Raw genomic sequence first — 19,184 nt, 5'->3', positions numbered from 1 at the left:
TTTTTTTCATATGCACGCATCTCTTCTCCCCAAATACAAGCTTCTTGGGAATAAAAACGACATTCTGAGTTTCTCTGCCCTTCACAATGGAGCAACTTGTCTGCCTCAACTAGTATTTGCTGCATAAAGAAGACAGCATGAGAAGGAACTGTGAATTGCTGTAGCCTTGGAAAACCACTTTGAGCTGGGCATTACCACCCTAGAGCAACAAAATAGCAGAGTCAGGCTCTTAAGAAATGACCGAGGACATGCAGCATGGTCCCCAGAAATGCTGAAGAGTTACAAGAATGATGCTAAATAAAGAAAGAGCTATTTGTTCATCTCGAACCATATGACTTTCTTTTATTGTCATTGTAAAACCCTTACATTGAGAGTACTTAAACATTTACAACATCAGGAACACTTTGAACTACCTAATAGTTTCCTGTATTTGGTTCTATAGTCCAGAAAAAGGGTCTGAAATCATTGAACAGAAAACACTCCTACCATATGTTATAGTAATAAATTCACTTTCTAGTTATATAAAGTGAGCCATTAAACTTTAATAATAATATTTTTGTTTTCATTAAATATGAAAAAACCTTTTTCCCTACATAGTGCACTCTTTGTTTTCCAAACACCAGTGGGTTCCAATTTCATTTTGACACCTGGCTACCTGGCTGAAATAAATGGTAGGCTTTGTAGTGTTTTTAATTTTTCCTACTCTACGTGGCCAGGAAGGCATGTGCCTTACGGTGTCTTTCTGGGAGTGGTGAGAGATTTGTGGTCCCAGAGCACCCTGCCTTGTCCAGGTCAGGTAAGGGGTACCACATGTGGTTGACTTACCTTTGATAAATGAACCTGGATCTTATTCTTAGCATCTGCAGTCTCAGCAATTCGATTGGTGAAAGCCAAGTTCACTCTGTTGAACTGATTCCACATCTCGTTGGCAGTCACAACCAGAAGGTTTTCAATCTCATTTCTTAGCTTGGCAGAAGCTGCCCGTTCACACTGAGAGCGGAGAATATTGTCATCTGTAAATTTGGCCCAGGACTCAGGCACCGAGACCCTAAAAAAAAAAAGGGAAGGACATCCAGATAGTGGTGACAATAATGAATCAGCCTAGTGAATCTGCAGGCTACCACTTAGACTGTGAAAGAGAAACCCCCCAAGTCACCCGTCCCAAAGCTTATTTAAACTTTTCTTAATTGCTCCTTATTTTATTCCTAACCCATTTTCTATAAATCCAGAGCATAAACTAACTCTTCTGCCAATTCAGAGGCAGAAAAAAAATTAATGAAGAAGGTCTGCTTCTTACTCATACCTGAAGAATTTAAAAGTTCAAGTTGGTAACTGGCACTGTGGCTGGGACAGGTGAGCCAACGGAGGTGGGGGCAGGATATGGAGGGTAAAGCATTCCAGAGGAGAGAATCCCCTTAGGGGTCACTTTAGAAGTGGGCGGGGACATAAGTATGGGAAGAAAAATGGGAAAACTTGAGGAGACTGATAAAAAGACACTATCTTGAGAGGCTGGGGCTGTAGCTCACTGACAGAGCGCTTGCCTAGCACATGTGAGGCACTGGGTTCGATCCTTAGCACCACATAAAAATAAATAAAATAAAAGCATGCTGTCCATCTACAACGACAAAAAAGAAAAAAAAAATAAAAAGATAATAGCTCCAGAGTGGTTTTTGTTACATAGGCATTCAAATCTGTCAAAACCCATTGAAATCTACATTTAGACTAGATGAATTTTATTATATGTAAATTTTCACCTCAATCAATTGGATTATCTTTAAAGTTATTGGCTGGCCAAATCCATGAACTCTGCTCAAGATTGCATCCAGGAGCCTGACAAAAAAACCATTAACAGGATAAGTTTAACTAGCAGTAGTAAGAAAGGATTTGGCTTTTTTCAGGCTACCACAGAGTCCAGGATATCCAAGAAGTAACAACATGTGATTTTCTTTGTGCTCATCTGTGTATCTTGAGGTTCTGTAGCACGTAGGTGTAGTTTCCATAGCTCAAACAATAAAAAACAAATATTCTTTTTCCAAAGGATACAGGATGATGTAATTGTCAAGGCCTGACTGCAGGATGTGCTTGTTGAATGCTCACTCAACCAAAGCTGGGTGTGTCCCTCACCTCCAGACATCTGACCCGTGCTACGGTCTGAATACGATGTGTCCTCTCCAAAACTCCTGTTAGAACTTTGATTGCCATCATGGCAGTGTTGGGAGGGGAAGCCTTTAAGGAGTGATTAGGTCATTAAGAAGTATCAATGTCTTTCTTGAGAAAATGGGTCACTTCTCATGGGAGTTGGTTAATTTTCCTTCAAGAAGGTTATTATAAAAATGAGTGAGCCCAAGTGCAGTGGTACCTGCCTGTAATCCCAGCCATTCAGGAGGCTGAGGCAAAGGATCACACGTTGGAGGTAAGCCTGGGTAACTAAGGGACACCTTGCGCAAAATAAAATTAAAAAGGGTAGGGGTATATCTCAGTGGCAGAGCAATTCCCAGCCTCCATGAGTCCCTGCGTTCCATCCCCAGGACACTGCAGCAGGTGTGGGGGTTAGTGAACTTGCCCCTCAAGCTTTGTCTTTTACGTATGCTTGCTTGCCCTTTCCTTTTCAGTACAAAAGCCCATGGCAGAAGTTTCATCATGCCTTCAGACTTCCCAGTATCCAGAACAGTGAGCCAAATAAACCTCTGTTCTTAATAAATCATCCAACCTCAGGTATTCTGTTATAACAAGGGAAATTTGACTAAGACAACCCTAAACTGTCTTATTTTGAAAAAAAAAAGAAGGAAGGAAGGAATAGATAAATGAATGAATGACATAAAAAAAAAATCTCAGAAGTGGCTGGGAGTTGTCATGCACACCTATAATCCCAGCTACTCAGGAGGCTGAAGCGGGAGGATCTCAAGTTCAAGGTTAGCCTGGGCAATTTAGCCAGACCCTGTCTCAATATAAAAAAAAATAAAATAAAAAGGGATGGGGGTGGGGATAGCTCCATGGTACAGTGGCCCTGCATTTAAAAAAAAAAAATGCCACAGAAATAGCATGTGCCTGACTTACGTCGCATCCACCTTCTCCACTCCACGGAAGAAGCTGACACCCTCTGAAGTGTTGCGCAGGTGGTGACATTTATCATCAATCCGTTGAGCTGCTTGTTTATCGCTTAGGTCCTTCTCCAGCTCGTGCTGGGCGGCTCTATTAGCTCTGGAACGTGAAATGGGTAAATGAACCTTAGCATCCATGCCACAAAAAAAAGGGGGGGGGAGGCTTCCTATGGCCAGGCTCTCATTCTCACTCTCCTCATCTCTCCTTCACACACACTCTACTTTCCAATCAAAAGAAGCATTCTTTGGAGGTAGCCTTACTTGTGAGTCATGGGAACACTATCCTGCCCTGGGGCGGAGTGGAACTGGGGAGAGGTGTAGATAAACAGGAGCCAGGCATCTTCTCAACACAACCATTCCTGACAGCTCACTGGTTTAAAGTTATCTGTTCATCTCTGTGCCTACTTTTCCTTCTCCTTCTTCCTCTGCTATATCCTGACCATCATCTCCTCTATTTTTGAGTATAGACTATTGCCCAAGAAATTATGAGGTCTTTATAGCCAAGCCTCCCTCTGTCCATCCACGACCTCAGTTTGTGTTCACGCTCTGGCTAAGAAGTTAGCCAGGAGATAAAAACCATGTGTCAAAATTAACCTCCAGGGAAGGAGCTAAGGAGTTCTTTAAAAGAGATTAGGAGGGGCTAGGGATGTAGCTCAGAGGTAGCATGCTTGCCTAGCATGTGTGAGGCCCTGGGTTCAATCCCCAGTACCATAAAAAAGAAAAAAGATAAAAACAAATTAACAGACAGATCAGGAATTTGGTGCCCTCTCTAGCATTATTTTTTTTAAAAATTAAATAGATAACAAATTTTATTATAATAAATGTAATTGGGAAATGGCATACAAAGACCTCTCTAGCATTATACTCCAGCAGTCCCTCTTCTAGAAAGAGACCCAGGTGAGCTCTGATCTGGCTTTCCCTGCCAGATAGAGGCAGACCCACAGCTCACTCCTGAAGAGACAAGCCAAGGGTGAGGGGTGAACATAACTGATAGGTGAGTTACATCTTTGTTCTTGGAATAAGTTTTCTCAGCAAATAATCATTCAGCGCCTACTACATGCCAGGCACCATGCATCTGCGAGCCTGGGATGTATCCATGGATGAAAGAGACATCTCTCCTCTAAGGAGCTATCTCTACTAGGAGGAAACAGAGGGATACACATAATGAAAGGAGTTTATGTCATTAGAAGAACTGCAAAAAGCAAAGTAGGATCAAGGGGTCTAAGAGGGTGAGTTATGATCATAAACAGGATAACCAAGAGAATGTCTCCCCATGTTACATTAAGTCTTGTAAAAGGGAGAATCAGATCATGCAGTGCTGTGTTGCCCATTGGAAATGGTCAGGCTTCCCTCCGAATAAAAATGGAGACTACCAGCGTGCATTTTAAAAGGATCATTCCGGTGCTAGGCTAAGAATAGGCTGCCTGCCTATAGACTCCCAAAGAGACCCATTGGGAGACCACTCCAGTGACTTGGGTGAGAGATGGTGGTGTCTTAGACTAGGGGACAGCATTAAAGGAAGCAAGAAGTGACTGTATTCTGCATGTATTTCAAAGATAGATCCAAGACAATCTCCTGAGATTGGACCTCAGTGAGAAAAAAATTAAAAAGATAAATAAACAATTAAATTGCCATGGGGATATAGTGAAGGCTGTGAGGATATAATCAGGGAAGAAGAGTCTTTGAGGAGGGATGAAAAATAAATATAAGCAAGCCACACATCACGAATTTACCAACTGGTAGGGCTGAGCACACACAAGTCCACCTCTTATCGAGATTAAAGGTTTTTGAATTGAAAAATCTTAAGACATATTCCCAGTGAAAGCAGAAATCCTTTCCATAGGATCTCAGAATTATTGCTTTTAAAAAAATTTAAAGCAAATATTCCAAGCTCTCGTCTTAACCTTTGAATACAAATATGTGTGTGCATGTGTGTGTTCTTATAAGAAGCTAAGAAAAATATGAATAGGAGGCATGACAGAATAGATCAATGGTAACTTTTAAATCGTATAAAGAGGTAAAGCTCTTACGCAAGTTGGGCAATAGCCTTATCCAAATGTAGCTTCATTCTTTCTTGACAACATAGAATAACATCAACTTCCTACTCAATTGAAAAACAAAAATACATTAATGTTTTCATTATTGAGCATAACAAAGTCAGCAATAAGAAAAACTTTTATTTCTTGAAAATTGTTAAGCAAGAAAGCAATTTTATATCTACTTATTTACCTATATGTCCCCATGATATTGACTTCTAAATAGGAGATTGAGACTCATTCCTTACAGGGCTTTAGGAAAATTATATTATGGATCAAGTTGGGATATGAGTAATATCTAGGGGGTTTCTCCCTTTCTTATCTTTATCCTTAACTAAAATATTAGAAAAAAATAGAAACCCTTGTAATAAACAAGTTTGAATTTAAGTGTGTGTTTTCTTCTATAATAGCTAGTCTATAAAATCAAAGTAAATCAAGGATAGAAAAGGTGAAATCAACAGGAGCTTGTCCTTGGCAGTATATATAATCCTCAGCAGACCCAACTCTTTGGTCCAAACTGGAGGTCAATACATTGTGATGCTGTTTATGCAAAGACCATGTCAGCCATACCTTTCCACTTGACCAGACATGTAGCATTTTGATGTATTCTCTATTTCATGGAGGATGTATGCTCTATTCCACAAGCATGTGCTATATCAGAGATTTTTAAGATAAACATTGATTGCTCTCTGAAATTAATATTCACCATAGAAAATTCATGAACTCTGAACAGCACCAAGAAGACATTTTTAAAAGATATACATAATCACATAATCATCCTTATCACTTTTTTCATCAAAAGAGTTCATCGTGCGTATGCTGTTTTGTGGCACTTGTCAACTTGAGCATTTTCCCATGACATTAGACAATGCAGTTGTGAACAACCTTAATAAATGTTTAAATGCTGCCAAAGGGTATGATTTTCTCCAAGGTTTTGACAAGTATAGCCAATGTGCTCTTCCAAGAATGTATGTGTCTACAACGATGAATGTCTTTACTTGCCTTTGTCCCTTCCCAAGTAGCCATTATTGATCCTGTAAATCCTTGCTAATGTGATGGCAGCTTACTCAAATAAACAGCCCACTTGTCTGAATTTGCAGGCTAATATAGTATGTAGTTGTTTCTCATTTGACTTTCTTTTGTAATCTGTTCACAGGCTTGTCTATTTTTTCTGTTGTGTGTTTAAAAAAATTAATTTGTAAGGATGTTTAAGGTATTTAAAATTCAGTCCTTTCCCATCATGTACATTATAAATATATTTTTGACCATTTTGGCCCTTGCCTTTATATTTTGAGGGCATGGTATTTTTATATAGATGTTGAAATCTAGCAAATATCTATCAAATATAAAAAAAAAAAACCTTCTTGGTTTCTGCCTTTGCTGTTGTTATGGTTTGAACATGAGGTTTCCCCCGAAAGCTTCTGTTAGTGCAGAAATATTCAGAGATAAAATGATTAAATTATGAGGGCTGGGACCTAATCAGGTTTACATGGACTCACTGGCTGGTAACTGTAGGCAGGTGGGGCATGGCTGGAGCAGGTAGGTCACTGGGAGTGTGCCTTGGAAGGGTTCATCTTCCCTGTAGCCCCTTCCCTGTTTCCTGATTATTGTGTCCTGAGCTGTTTTTCTCTGTCACACCCTTCTGCCATGATGTGCTGCCTCATCTCAGAGCCCAAAGCCATAGAATCAGCCAGACTGAGCCTCTGAAACTGAGACCCTAAATAAACTTTTCCTTCTCTAAGTTGTCCTCATCAGGTCTTTTTGTCACAGAGATGAAAAGCTGATTAAAACAGTTTTTTTTTTTTTTTTTTTGTGTGTGTGTGTGTGTGTGGTGCTGGGGATCGAATCCAAGGCCTTGTGCATGTAAGGCAAGCACTCTACCAACTGAGCTATATCTCCAGCCCCCAAATAGTTATTTTTTTATTATAAAGACTTTCTTCACTCTACTCTAGCACTAATTATTAAACACCTATGTAGTTGTCTTTTTTTATTATCTAACATAAAAAAATATTGGGTGCACCTTCAGCGACCAGCCTACTGTTTGATTCTTCAATACTCTGAATTAATGGAGCAAATGAGGAATTAAATTCCCATCATCACACGTTGGCACCAAAGTTCTCGCTGCTCTTACAGGTGGCCGAGTTTTCTTACACAGTGTTGCTGTCGGTTGTTACATTAAACTTGAATTTTTGTGTTGCTCTATTTCATCTGTCTCAATGACTTTGTGTGTGTGTGTGTGTGTGTGTGTGTGTGTGTGTGTGTGTGTGTAGTGATGAATGAGATGCTGGTAAAGGATGTAAGTAGTCCTCCTTGCCAACACCATTTAAAACCCCACAGTTTTCACACAGCACATAGAGGAAATTCTCCTTGGACTTTTAGTGGGGGAAAATGCATTTAATGAGACTCTTGATATATTTTTTTTTAAATTTAATAATAATTTTTCATCTGCATTTAAATAATGTCATATAGTGAATGTCAGAATGGTGGGGGCAGAGGGATCATGAGAACCCAAAGACCCCTGGAGCTGTCCCCCATGTTAACTTATCAGTCTATGTTCAAACATAGAGGTGACCTTGAAATACCATAGCAGAAGTAAATGGAGGGCAAAGCATTCCCTTACCAGCTTACAAGAAGAAGACTTTCAGAAGAAAGTGGGTACACACAGAAGGCAAAAGTGTGGGAGAAGCCTGGATCCAGTAGACCTGTGTCTGCAGCCTCCACCTCGGGAAGCGAAGGTGCTGGCGCAGCATTTGAGAACTGCATATTTACGAGGCTGGACAGTGGTTCCAACACTTCTGGATCCTGACTTGGTGAGGAATAATGGACTCCATGAATGGCATGCCGCTGGCTACTTCTCTGAGATTCTCGGAATCTCAATGGCCAAAATGATTAAAATGTGACCTATTTTGTAGAGCTCTGGATGAAAGTGCAATAAGGAATCGTGTCCAGATGTTTGAAGAACCTTCCATTTATCCTACCATTTGAGCAGTTGAAATTTCTGTGAAGCATCTCTCATTACAATTCACCTATGGCTGGCAACTGTATTCTCTGGACAAGGGTGAGGGAGGTAGAATACAGACTGCAAAGTCTTGCTAAACATCTCCTCTGTTGCCTCACACTCCCAGGTCTTGGGTGGAAGAGTGGCTAAAGACATGCTGGCATCAGACAGTGCTAGTTCAAATGCTGGCTTTTCCATTTGCTAAACTGTGACCAAAGTCAAGTTATAAACTAAGGGTAATAATACCTTTTCCAAGGCTGTTGGGTAGATAATGATGTGCCCGGCAGATGGTAAGTGCTCAGAAAGTGTTAGGTCTTTTGATGTTGCAAGAAGAGCAATTTGCATGATGTTAGAATTTAAGCTTCACTTTAGAAGGGAGCTCTGCTCTACTTTCAGCTAAGAAATATGGACCATTGGGAGGAAACATATGTGAGGAGAGCAGTTCTTATTACTGGTGGTCAGAACCCACCCAAATTTCTTTCCATCCTGGGATCAGGGCTGTGCTGGGCTGAAATGCTGGGATGTCTCTCCATCTTTGGAATTCACTGCTTGCACATTCTCAATAAGCCTCTGCAGTTGGAGTGTTTGTGCTTTCTCCTATATCAGTAAGGAGGGAAAGTCACTTGTGGGAAGGAAATTGGCCAGCCAGCTGGGGCCAAGCCCAGAGCCTCAGCCTGAGATGTGAGTAGAAAGCCTAGCCTGTGTCCCAGAGCAAGCAAGGCCAGGATGGGTTGCATAGGAGATGATTCTCTGGGTTCATTTATCTTCAGACTCGAAGGGTATTATCATGGTCTGGGAGTGCTCTAAAGATGGGAGCATGGTAGATTCCCCCAAAGAAGCCCTTGTATAAAAGTTTGCTAAATCCAATTTGAGCATCTCTTATCAGAAATGCTTTGGATTAGAAGTGTTTGAGATTTCAGATTTTTTTTTTCAGAATTGGGAATATTTGCATATGCAAAATGAAATATCTTGGGGATGGGACCCAAGTCTAAACACAAACTAACACGAGCTCCATTTATATTTCAGATACACATGGTTTGAAGGTAATTTTATACAACTGCATGTTATATTTCTGTGTTTTGACTGGACTATTACATGAGGTGTGGAATTTTCCTCTTGAAATGTCAAAACGTTTATGATTCTGGAACATTTCAGATTTTAGATTTTTGGATTAGGGATTCTCAACCTGATTCACAAATTGAATGTAATAGCCAATAGAATCCATGAAAAAAATTTTCACTGTGCCCATGTCTTTCAAAAGTAGGCCTTTCTTTTCTTTGCTCATTTATTCATTCTAAACCTTGAGACCTATTTGATAAAGTGATGATGATGATAATAATAATAATAATAATCATAATCATAAATATATGCCTACTATCTTGAATAAGTGACAGGACACACTCACTACTTGAATTAATTGGCAGTGACAAGGCACCCCCTCAATTCATGAGCCATTACTTTAACTGCAGATTCAAATTTTTAGATAAAGCAACTTTTGCTATTGACCCTTAAAGATAAAAAGATATAAAAGTTTCTTCTTTTTAGATAGCTTTATAGAGATAAAATTCACATGTCCTAATTTAACTATTTGAAGTATACAATTCATTTTTTTGAGTATATGCAGAGTTGTTAAACTCATCACCATAACCATATTCAGCACATTTTCATTACCTCCCCATAAAATAAACAGGCAGCCATTAGTTGTCCCCCCAAATTTTTCATCCCCCAAGTCTAGGCTGGCAATCACTTACCTAACTTCATACTCTATAAAAATTCCCTTTTGTGGAAATTTCATATAAATGAAATTATACGATATGTGGTTCTTTGTGACCAACTTCTTTCACTTAACATTCTGCTTTTGAGCATCATCTATGTCAGCACATGGCTCAATACCATTCCTTGTATGACTATACCATATTTTATATATCCATTCGTCAGCTGATAGAAATGTGGGTTTTTTTCACTTTGGGGTTGTCATGAATATTGTTGCAATAAACAATCAGGTACAAGTATTTTGGAGAGAGGGTATACATTTTTTTTTCTCTTTGGGTAGATACCTAAAATTAGAATTACTGGATCATAAAGTAACTGCATTCCATCATTTTCCAAGCAACTGCCTCATTTTACATTCCTTCCAGCACTATGTAATGGTTCTAATTCCTTCACAGTTTCATGTGTTATTTTCTGTATTTTTGTTGTTGTTGTTGTTGTTGTTGTTATAGCCACACTAGTGGGTATGAAGCTACATTTCATTGTGATGTTGATTTACATTTCCCAATAATTAATGATGTTGAACATTTTGTCATAGGCTTGTTGGTCTTTTGTATGTTCTCCTTGGAGAACTATGTATTCAGATCCCTTGCCCATTTTTTAAATGGGCTATTTTTCTCTCCAAAGATCATAATAGTCATTTATATATTCTAGATGCATGTCCCTTACTAGATATATGATCTGCAAAGATTTTTTTTTTACTTTGTTGAGCATGTTGTGAAGTACCAAAATTTTAATTTTGATGATGATCAATTTACCCCTTTTTTATTTAATTGCTTGTGCTTTAGTGTCATATCTAAGAGGCAACACCTTCTTCAATGTCACATATTTATAGGCAAGTTTTTTCCCAAGAGCTCCATCAATTTAGCTGTTCCATTTAAATATTTGATCCATTTGACTTATTTTTTATATGGTGTTATATAAGGATCCAACTCCATTTTTTCATACATGAATATCCAATTGTCCAAAGCACCATTTGCTGAGGAAACCATTCCTTTCTCACTGAGTTGTCTTGGCGTCCTTGTCAAAAGCTAATTGATGGCAACTATGAAAGTTTATTTCTCAACATTTAAATTCTGTCCCAAAATACTGCACTGTCTTAAGTACTGTAGCCCTGCAATAAGTTTTGAAATTGGGAAATGAGAATCCTCCAACTTTCCTCTTTTTCAATATTATTTGACTATTTGGCATCCCTTAGATTTCCATGTGAATTTTAGGATTTACTTCACCATTTCCACTAGGAAGTCAGCTGGGACTTTGATAGAAATTGTGTTGACTCTATGGATCAGTTTGGGAAATATTGTTCTCTTAACACCAATAAGTCTTCTAAATCATGAACATGTTATGTCCATTTATTTAGATCATCTTCCATTTCTTTCAGCAATATTTTGTGGTTTTGAAGCTCTTGTTCTTAATTCTGACTATTCATTAAGATTTTCAAGGCAACTATTATCTGGGTCAGATTGAGATATTATAAGAATAGCTTTATGAAAGTAATACCATTGGAATAGGTATATGATATTGATAACAAAATCATTTAGTTAATGTATCTCCTGGTTAAGTGGAGTATAAACTATTACTGGAAAATGTGAAAATCCATTACAAACTCCCTCTGATTTATTTTTGGAAAAATAAATATTTTATTCAAAATTTTACACTTGGTGTTATCTGTACAAAGCTGTAAAGTTTTTTAAATGGGGAAAATGATTATCAAGATGATGTAAAAGTTCAATATTCTATATTCAATTGACACTTTGTTTACAAAATTTATAATATACAATAGAAGTATTCACTCAAATAAACTTACAATCATAACCCCAATAGCTTCCAGTCATCTCATCCACTTACAGCCCTGTATCTTAGGTCTTAGGGTAGAATTTACATAATTTCCCCAGTATTGAATTTGAAGTTTTCTCATCTCACTAGTGTTGAGATTTCAATCTTTAAACAGGATTGAAAGATCTAATATGCACAAGTGATTATGGATAACAATGTAATGTACATTTCAAAAATCTAGAAAATAGGATGTTGAAAATGTTACTATACAGGCATGGTAAAAGTTTGAGGAGATAGAAATGTTTAATCTGACTTAAACATGTATTTGAACCTGATGCAATACATACGTGCATAATGTATACATAAATTGAAACATCACATTACCCTGTTAATATATAGGTCTTGTTTTTATGTATAAGTTAAAAATAAATTTAAGGTTAAAAGCTAAAAACTATTTCCATGGTAATATTTGAAAACCATTCATGCTTAGTCCCCATTCCAGATCTCAATCAAAATCTCTGGGGAAAAGACCCAGTCACTGATATTTTTAAAAACTTCATCACATGATTCTAATGTAAAGGCATGTTTGAGGGCCACTCCCAGAATAATAGAAATGCTAATGATAGCCAAGTTTCAAAAAACATCTCTTGAAAACACCATATGTATGTTTATGAGCAAACTGCTGAACTGTAGTTGTTAAAAGTAGCTTATAGTTTTCTTCCCATTGGACATCTCAGGATCAGTGAGAACAAAAGGCCAAAGAACAGATTCTGGTAAATTCCTTCCCATTTAAGATGACAAAGTACATGACAGATTATTTTAAGAATCGCAAGATTCATCAGAAGCTGGGAAAAGAGAAACAACAGATCAGGGACCCATTAATGCAAAGCCATTTCATTCAGGATTTCCTATTCATAATTACTCCCATGCAACAGGAGGGACCATGATTTTTACAAGTAACGTGCATAGACTTCCTGTAGTGGCCAAAGATTTCCTGATTTTATTTTTTCAGTTCATATTTCTCTCAGAGAATCAGACAGTGAAAGAAAGGAAAGAGCAAAGAAAAAACTTTTGCTTATCATTTTTTAAAATACCTTTATTTATTTATTTATTTATTTGTAGGTGGTGCTAAGGATCAAATCAAGGCCTCCACATCCTAGGCAAGTGCTTTATCACCAAGTTATAACCCAGCTCATGCGTATCCTTCTTAATGTAATGAGTTAATGAAAAAAGACTAGAGCACCAATAAAATATAAAGATGTAATTACTCGGAAGACCACATTGTTAGATCATCATCAAGGACTCATTCTTACCAAGGATCAGTCGAACAAAGGCAAAGAGGTGGAACCCTGCAAACCTAGTTCAGGGATGAAGAAGACAGACTCACAGCAGAACTGTCATGATTCAGAAAGGGAAACAAAGCTGAGATGTTAGATGGGAGCCAGCAACCAGAAGGCCTTGGTGGTTTTCTCCTATAGGAATTAGAGTGTCAGGGAACAGTTTTTTTATCTCAAGGAAGAAATTGGTGACAATATATATTGTCTAGTAGAATTTGGGAAAGGAAAGGGTCTGGGAATTTCCCAGTACCCAGCTGGAAAGAAGAACTGAACGCTTATTAAAGGGATTGAAGAGACCGTGGCTGCACCCCAAACCGTGACTATGTGAGAACACTGGAACCATCAACAGAAAGGGGTAGACAACAGAGTACAGCAGGTTGAGAAGGAGCCAGGAGGATGAAGGGAGATTGGGATAGATCAGTGTATGCTGTTTGCCTGGGTGGAAATATCACACTGAAACCCATCAATAAGTACAACTGATACCTGTTCAACAAAACATTAAAAAAATATGTTGAGACACCTAGGGATGTAAAACTCATGCTTAAGAAAATATCTGGGCAGGAGAAAGAAATTGGGAAGGGCCTCAAGTGCATAATGGCTGAAATCTTAAAGGCAGAGATCTCATGGTGACTAGTCCAGAAAGTCAAGATCAGAGAACTCAGAAATAAATCAAGATTAATGAGTGGAAGGAGGAAGAGAGACTGTGGAAGAGAGAATTCAGCAGAATCGTTCAGATACAACTCTCAGCTTCTGGGTGGCAATTTGCGGATGTAAAAAGGCTTTTTTTCTTCCAAATACATATTCCCTTTTACATTTCCTGAAATGTAATCTAAAGAGGTAACAGAAGTGTGTACAGTTACACAGTTATCAATAGTAATAATTTTACATACTGCCGTATGTAACTAAAATTGAGAAAGAGTGGCAGAAGGAAACAACCTAACTACTCTAAGAGAGGATCAACTTTTTAAAAAATGGTAAGCACCTTTACATTGTGGAATGCTGTAACACTAAAAATAATATATTCAAACAAAATCTAATGATAAAAGAAAATTATCCCAATATAACTCTAAATAAAACACTATGGAAATTCATAAACACAGCATGATCCTAATCTTTAACCCATGTCAGTGTGCCATTGTGTGAGTTGGTTGGTGTGTCTAAGCATGTTTAATAAAATGAAACACTCCAAAATTGATGCCAATTTCTGTCCAGTGAAGCTGCAAGCAATGTTTATCTTTATTATTTTCTATATTTTCAAATCCCCAGTTAACACGTGTTACCTTTAAAACATGAAAAATCTACCTTTTTAAGTGCTATAGACATCTGGTATGCTCTTATAAGTGACTTTATGTAACAGCATTTTATTTCTACATTAAAAACACAAGTTAATTACTGAACTTCTCATTATGGAAGCATTTCCCTCATATTTACCGTCAGCAGTTGTTTCTCAACTTCGTCATGAACTAGATCAATTCCCATTCTCTTCTCTCGATGAAAGAGACATTCTCGAGCAACCTAGAGATCAAGAAATAATAGAATATGTCAATTTAAGCTGACCATAACCAGTGTCTATCAGTTCTAAAATAATGTTTAATAAATGTCAATAGACGCTCCCAATAGCAACTTTTGAAACCATTTTGTGAGACTCTAGCATGAAAATGACAGTGGAACTAAGAAAATCTTTGTGCTAGTTAAAAGATAAAGAATTAGCTCTTCAAAATAACGTGAAAAGCCGGGTGCAGAGATGCACACTTATAATCCCAGAGGCTCAGGAGGCTGAGGCAGGAGGATCAAAAGTTCAAAGCCAGCCTCAGCAAAAGCAAGGCACTAAGCAACTCAGTGAGACCCTGTCTCTAAAAATACAAAATAGGGCTGGGGATGTGGCCCAGGGGCTGAGTGCCCCTGAGTTCAATCCCTGGTACCGGTAATAATAATAATAATCATATCTTGAAAAAATTCCCAATTTGGAAGGTTGACAAAATTAAGCAGATGACCTCTATTCGATCTCCACAATAGCATCTGAGAAAGTTAGCCAGCCTTAGTTTGTTCAAGAGAAATATTTCTATAACATGAAACATAGACTTAAAGATATTATTTCCAAATATTTTCTAAGGAGAAGAGTAAGGAAGAAATGAATGATCATTTTTCAAGATATCAAATATATGTGTAGCCAAAACTTCAAGGGATTGCTTTTAAAGTGTCATTTATTATTTCCTAATTACAAAAATAATATACTTTTATTAAGGAGAAAAATATAGAAAATAAGTCTTGACCATATTTCTGTCATTGTTCTGTTTTATTTTTTTAAATGTAATTTTATGTAATGCAATTTTATGTAATGCTTTATAATTGACATTAAATAGTAGACCCCTGTAACAAAGTATGCTTTGAGACAGAGTATGTTAATGACTCCAATGGAAAAAAAACTTGGATTGCTACTGGTAAATAATGTATGAAAGAACATTATGTAGCTGTTAAAATGCTTTTTTGAAAAACTATTTTATGACATGAGAGTACTGTATAATGTTAAATTTTTTAAAAGCATAAAATATGAAAGTATGTACACTATAATCCAGATATAATTGAACAATATCTTTGCATGTATCTCTCATTATTTAATATAACTTATACTTAGTAGAAGGAGAATTAATGGTCCAGGAGAACTCTTGATTATTTTAGGTTATATTACTAAATTATTTTCCAGAAAAATTTCTACCAACCCATGGTCCCACCAGTAATCTATATAAAGTACCTGTTTTTTGTTTCTTTTTTTTAAAGAGAGAGAGAGAATTTTAATATGTATTTTTTAGTTTTCGGCGGACACAACATCTTTTGTTTGTATGTGGTGCTGAGGATCGAACCCGGGCCGCATGCATGCCAGGCGAGTGCGCTACCTCTTGAGCCACATCCCCAGCCCAAAAAGTACCTGTTTTCTGCTCCTTTGCCAATCTTAGATGTTATAAGTTTTTACTACCAAAAATCTAATAGGCCAAAGATGTTCACCACATTGATTTAATGTTGTCTTATTAAATTTAGCATTTTTCCTTATATAGCTGATCATCTATATTTTGTTTTGAGATTTGTGTTTATGCAACTAACTCTAATTTTAATGAGAACCTTCTGATTCTGTTTTGACAGTAAGTGTTCAAGCATACAAGAACATCCAGACAAAAACTGAAATTAGAATCATCTTACTAAAAATCATCACTAAATCTCATCTAAAAATTAAGAGGACAAACAACTATCATTTTAAGGATACTTTCAATCCATGAAGGTAGGGTGGGGGCTATGGAATAAACAATAATCTTCAATATGAACTGGGACTCAGAGGAAGTATAGGAGGCCTTCAATTCAGAATGAATTAATTTTTAAAAATCACCATTAGTGTACTACTAATGTTTGTGCCTACCAACCTTCGTCCAGATTCTGGGAGTTTTGTTTGTGTGTGCTTGTGGTTAGTGGGGAGGGGGTTTGACAGGAAGTGACAGTGTGTAGGATGCTCAACAAACTCCTTAAACAACTATACATTCCAGCTCCTTGCTCTCCAAACTCTCCTACCTACAGGTACCATATTAAAGACTCACTGCAAATGCTTTTCACAAGGAAATAACTCATGCAAACATGAAGACGTTAGCTATGCTCATCAAAATGTATACAACTTCCATAATAACTTCTATGATTTGCACATATTGAAATATGGAATGTCCTCTTTCGATGGTGGAGGGCAGCATGGGATTGGAGGACCTATCATGTGGTGCAAGGGTTGGACATGATTTGAGCTCACTCAAAAGCCAGTTAGGAGACTAGTAACTAACTGGAAACTGCCTCTATGACCATGGCAGTTGTCCTAACCTCAGTCCCATGTCTCTATTTTAAAAGGTCACTCTATTTCATAAAGTGGTCTCATTTGACAATTTGTCCCCTGAAACAGAATCACAACATGTATACAGGAGGCAGCTCATGACACAAACTAAGAGAATAAAATTCTTTTCCTTAAATATTTTTAATCTTTATCTAGGGACAGCAGGGATTAAGAAGGCTTTCTAAGAATTAAGATGGTATTTTCACCCCAAACATTGTACATTCTAATGAAGTCTCCTTAATTAGTCTTACCTGCTTTGCATTGAGAACTTAAGGTGGTTGCATAGTGTGTTGAAATGGCAATGGTTTTACCATAATTGAAACCAGTTACAGATTCATCGGTAGGGGATTGTGTCTACAAGTGAAATAAAGCATAATCTGATAAAAAACATAAATAACCTCAGAAATTCAACCAGTTGGGCTATAATCATCAAAATGCAATGCCTTTTATCGTAAACTCTATAGTTACCTGAAGGGGGGCTTCAGACTCCGCCAAAGCCCTCTCCAATCTTTTCTTAACATCAGTAAGTGCATTTGTCTCCCCAATCATTTCATCCAACTCATGAGTGATTTCAGATTTCCAAAATCCTATGTCATTGACACGTTCTCCCAAATTTTGGGTGGTGTCGGCCTGGGTTTTTCTTGTTTGTTGGTACTTGTCTTGAATGAGGCGAGATGTGTCTACTCTGAGTCTCTCTGAATTGTGCCGGGATGTATTAGACTCTTGGAAGTTGGTTAAATTGGACCTGTACCAATCATCAGGAGTATATCTTGTGAAGAGAGTGGTTCTGTTGGAAACAAAGGGAAGCATACTGCTCTCTGACACCCTCTGTGATCTGGTGCAGTATGGGCCCAAGGTCGGAAAGTTGGAGGCAACTTTGTAGTATGTGCTGGGTCTCCAAGGAAGGCTCAAGCTGTGGGTAAAATTTCGATGGGGAAAGGAGTTCCTGTAGCTGGATGCCAGGGTGCTGATAGCTGGTAGAAAGCTGGTTGGTGCTGGTGGAGGGCGGGCATAAGTTGCTGTTAAAGTGGAACCTAAAGGTTCCATGGTGCCCAAACACGATCTGTAAATCTGTCCTGTTTTGACCCAAGAAGAAATAGAAGGTCATATTAATTAATCTCATTAAACATACCAATAAAAGGCCAAATCTTAGTATCAGTTACAGTGCTTCCTAACTCATTGGATATTTGTTCTAAATCATTCCTCAGGCTTCTAAGTGGTGAACAAAATAAATATATTTTCTTCTCTGTGTCTCTAGAATGTAGTAAGGTTTCATTTTTTAATTGGCCATTTGAATTTTTAATTTTTTTTTAATTAAGAGAGTAGTACTGTTTCACCATAACAAATTCAAATCAAGAGCTTCTATGCAATCTAACAGATAGGGATTAAAATATTGGCCCTGCTATTTACTAGGTATAGGACATAGGGCAAATTACTAATCTCTCTGTGCCTCGCTTGCCTCATCTATAAAGTTGCTTTTTGAAAAAGCAAATTCAAAATAACTTGAGGCTGAAAGGTCCCAAAGATTGCCTTGGTTCTCACCCTTTTTCCATGTCAAATCTAGGAATAATTTAGTTTTCTTCTAGCAAGAAGTTTCAATGGGAATAGACCACTCCTACTTTACTTTGGATAATTCTTAACAATAATGGATCCAATAACCAACAGCTCACTTGGTCTTTTGACCATGGAATTTCCAGTGCAGAATGCCATTTGAGTTTTTCCAATACCTGCTGTGTTGACATCTTGAGATATCTCAACCCAGAATTGTCAAATGTTGAACCATGAGCCATCTCTTCCCAGGAGATGCTGGTTCATAAACCAAGGGAGATATGTGGACTGAGAAAGATAAATCTAGTGTAGATTAGCACTTACAGATTTGTTTTTAAATTAGGGATGGGGTGTCACTTTGAATCTGGAATCCAAATCATAAAACTCAGTTATTGAGAACTCAAGAAGTAGAGCTGGTCATGTATGACAGTAAGCATCACATGAAGAGACAGTATTTTATAGCCACACTTGGAATGCAAGCTCCAGCCAACCGTCTTTTGAAACTATTCAGAAAGACTGAATAAAAGACATTGCATGATGATATCTCACCAAAGTATTTCACCATCATGTATTTTTATTGTTGTTGTTATTGGCCAAGAAAACTGAAGTTGTGTTGACTTAAAACACTTAAACTCCTACCTCCAACCACGATCGAGGAATAAAATTCACACTAGACTCTTACTTTCAAAAACCTACACCAGATATATGAAATTGCTCTTGTACTTTGGACAACAAGCAGCACAGGACTCTTACCCC

The 19,184-nt window shown here is 37.6% G+C and overlaps 1 protein-coding gene across 1 annotated transcript in view; it reads right to left on the bottom strand.

Annotated features, from left to right (window-relative positions):
• Tekt3 (tektin 3) overlaps window positions 1-17,927 on the bottom strand; it is a 28,045-nt gene extending 10,118 nt beyond the window's left edge. The window contains exons 1-5 of the mRNA XM_026409421.2: window positions 17,349-17,927; window positions 14,450-14,533; window positions 5,132-5,202; window positions 3,058-3,201; window positions 826-1,048 (exon numbers count right to left, since the gene is read on the bottom strand). Coding sequence (XP_026265206.1) covers window positions 826-1,048; window positions 3,058-3,201; window positions 5,132-5,202; window positions 14,450-14,533; window positions 17,349-17,927 — 1,101 coding nt within the window. The remainder of the gene's footprint in view (window positions 1-825; window positions 1,049-3,057; window positions 3,202-5,131; window positions 5,203-14,449; window positions 14,534-17,348) is intronic.
• Window positions 17,928-19,184: the final 1,257 nt, after the last annotated feature.

This window comes from Urocitellus parryii, chromosome 7, assembly GCF_045843805.1.
Source record: "Urocitellus parryii isolate mUroPar1 chromosome 7, mUroPar1.hap1, whole genome shotgun sequence".
Classification (NCBI taxonomy): Eukaryota; Metazoa; Chordata; class Mammalia; order Rodentia; family Sciuridae; genus Urocitellus; species Urocitellus parryii.
The sequence above is the reverse complement of the archived record's forward strand: the minus strand, read 5'-3'. Positions and strand labels throughout refer to the sequence as shown.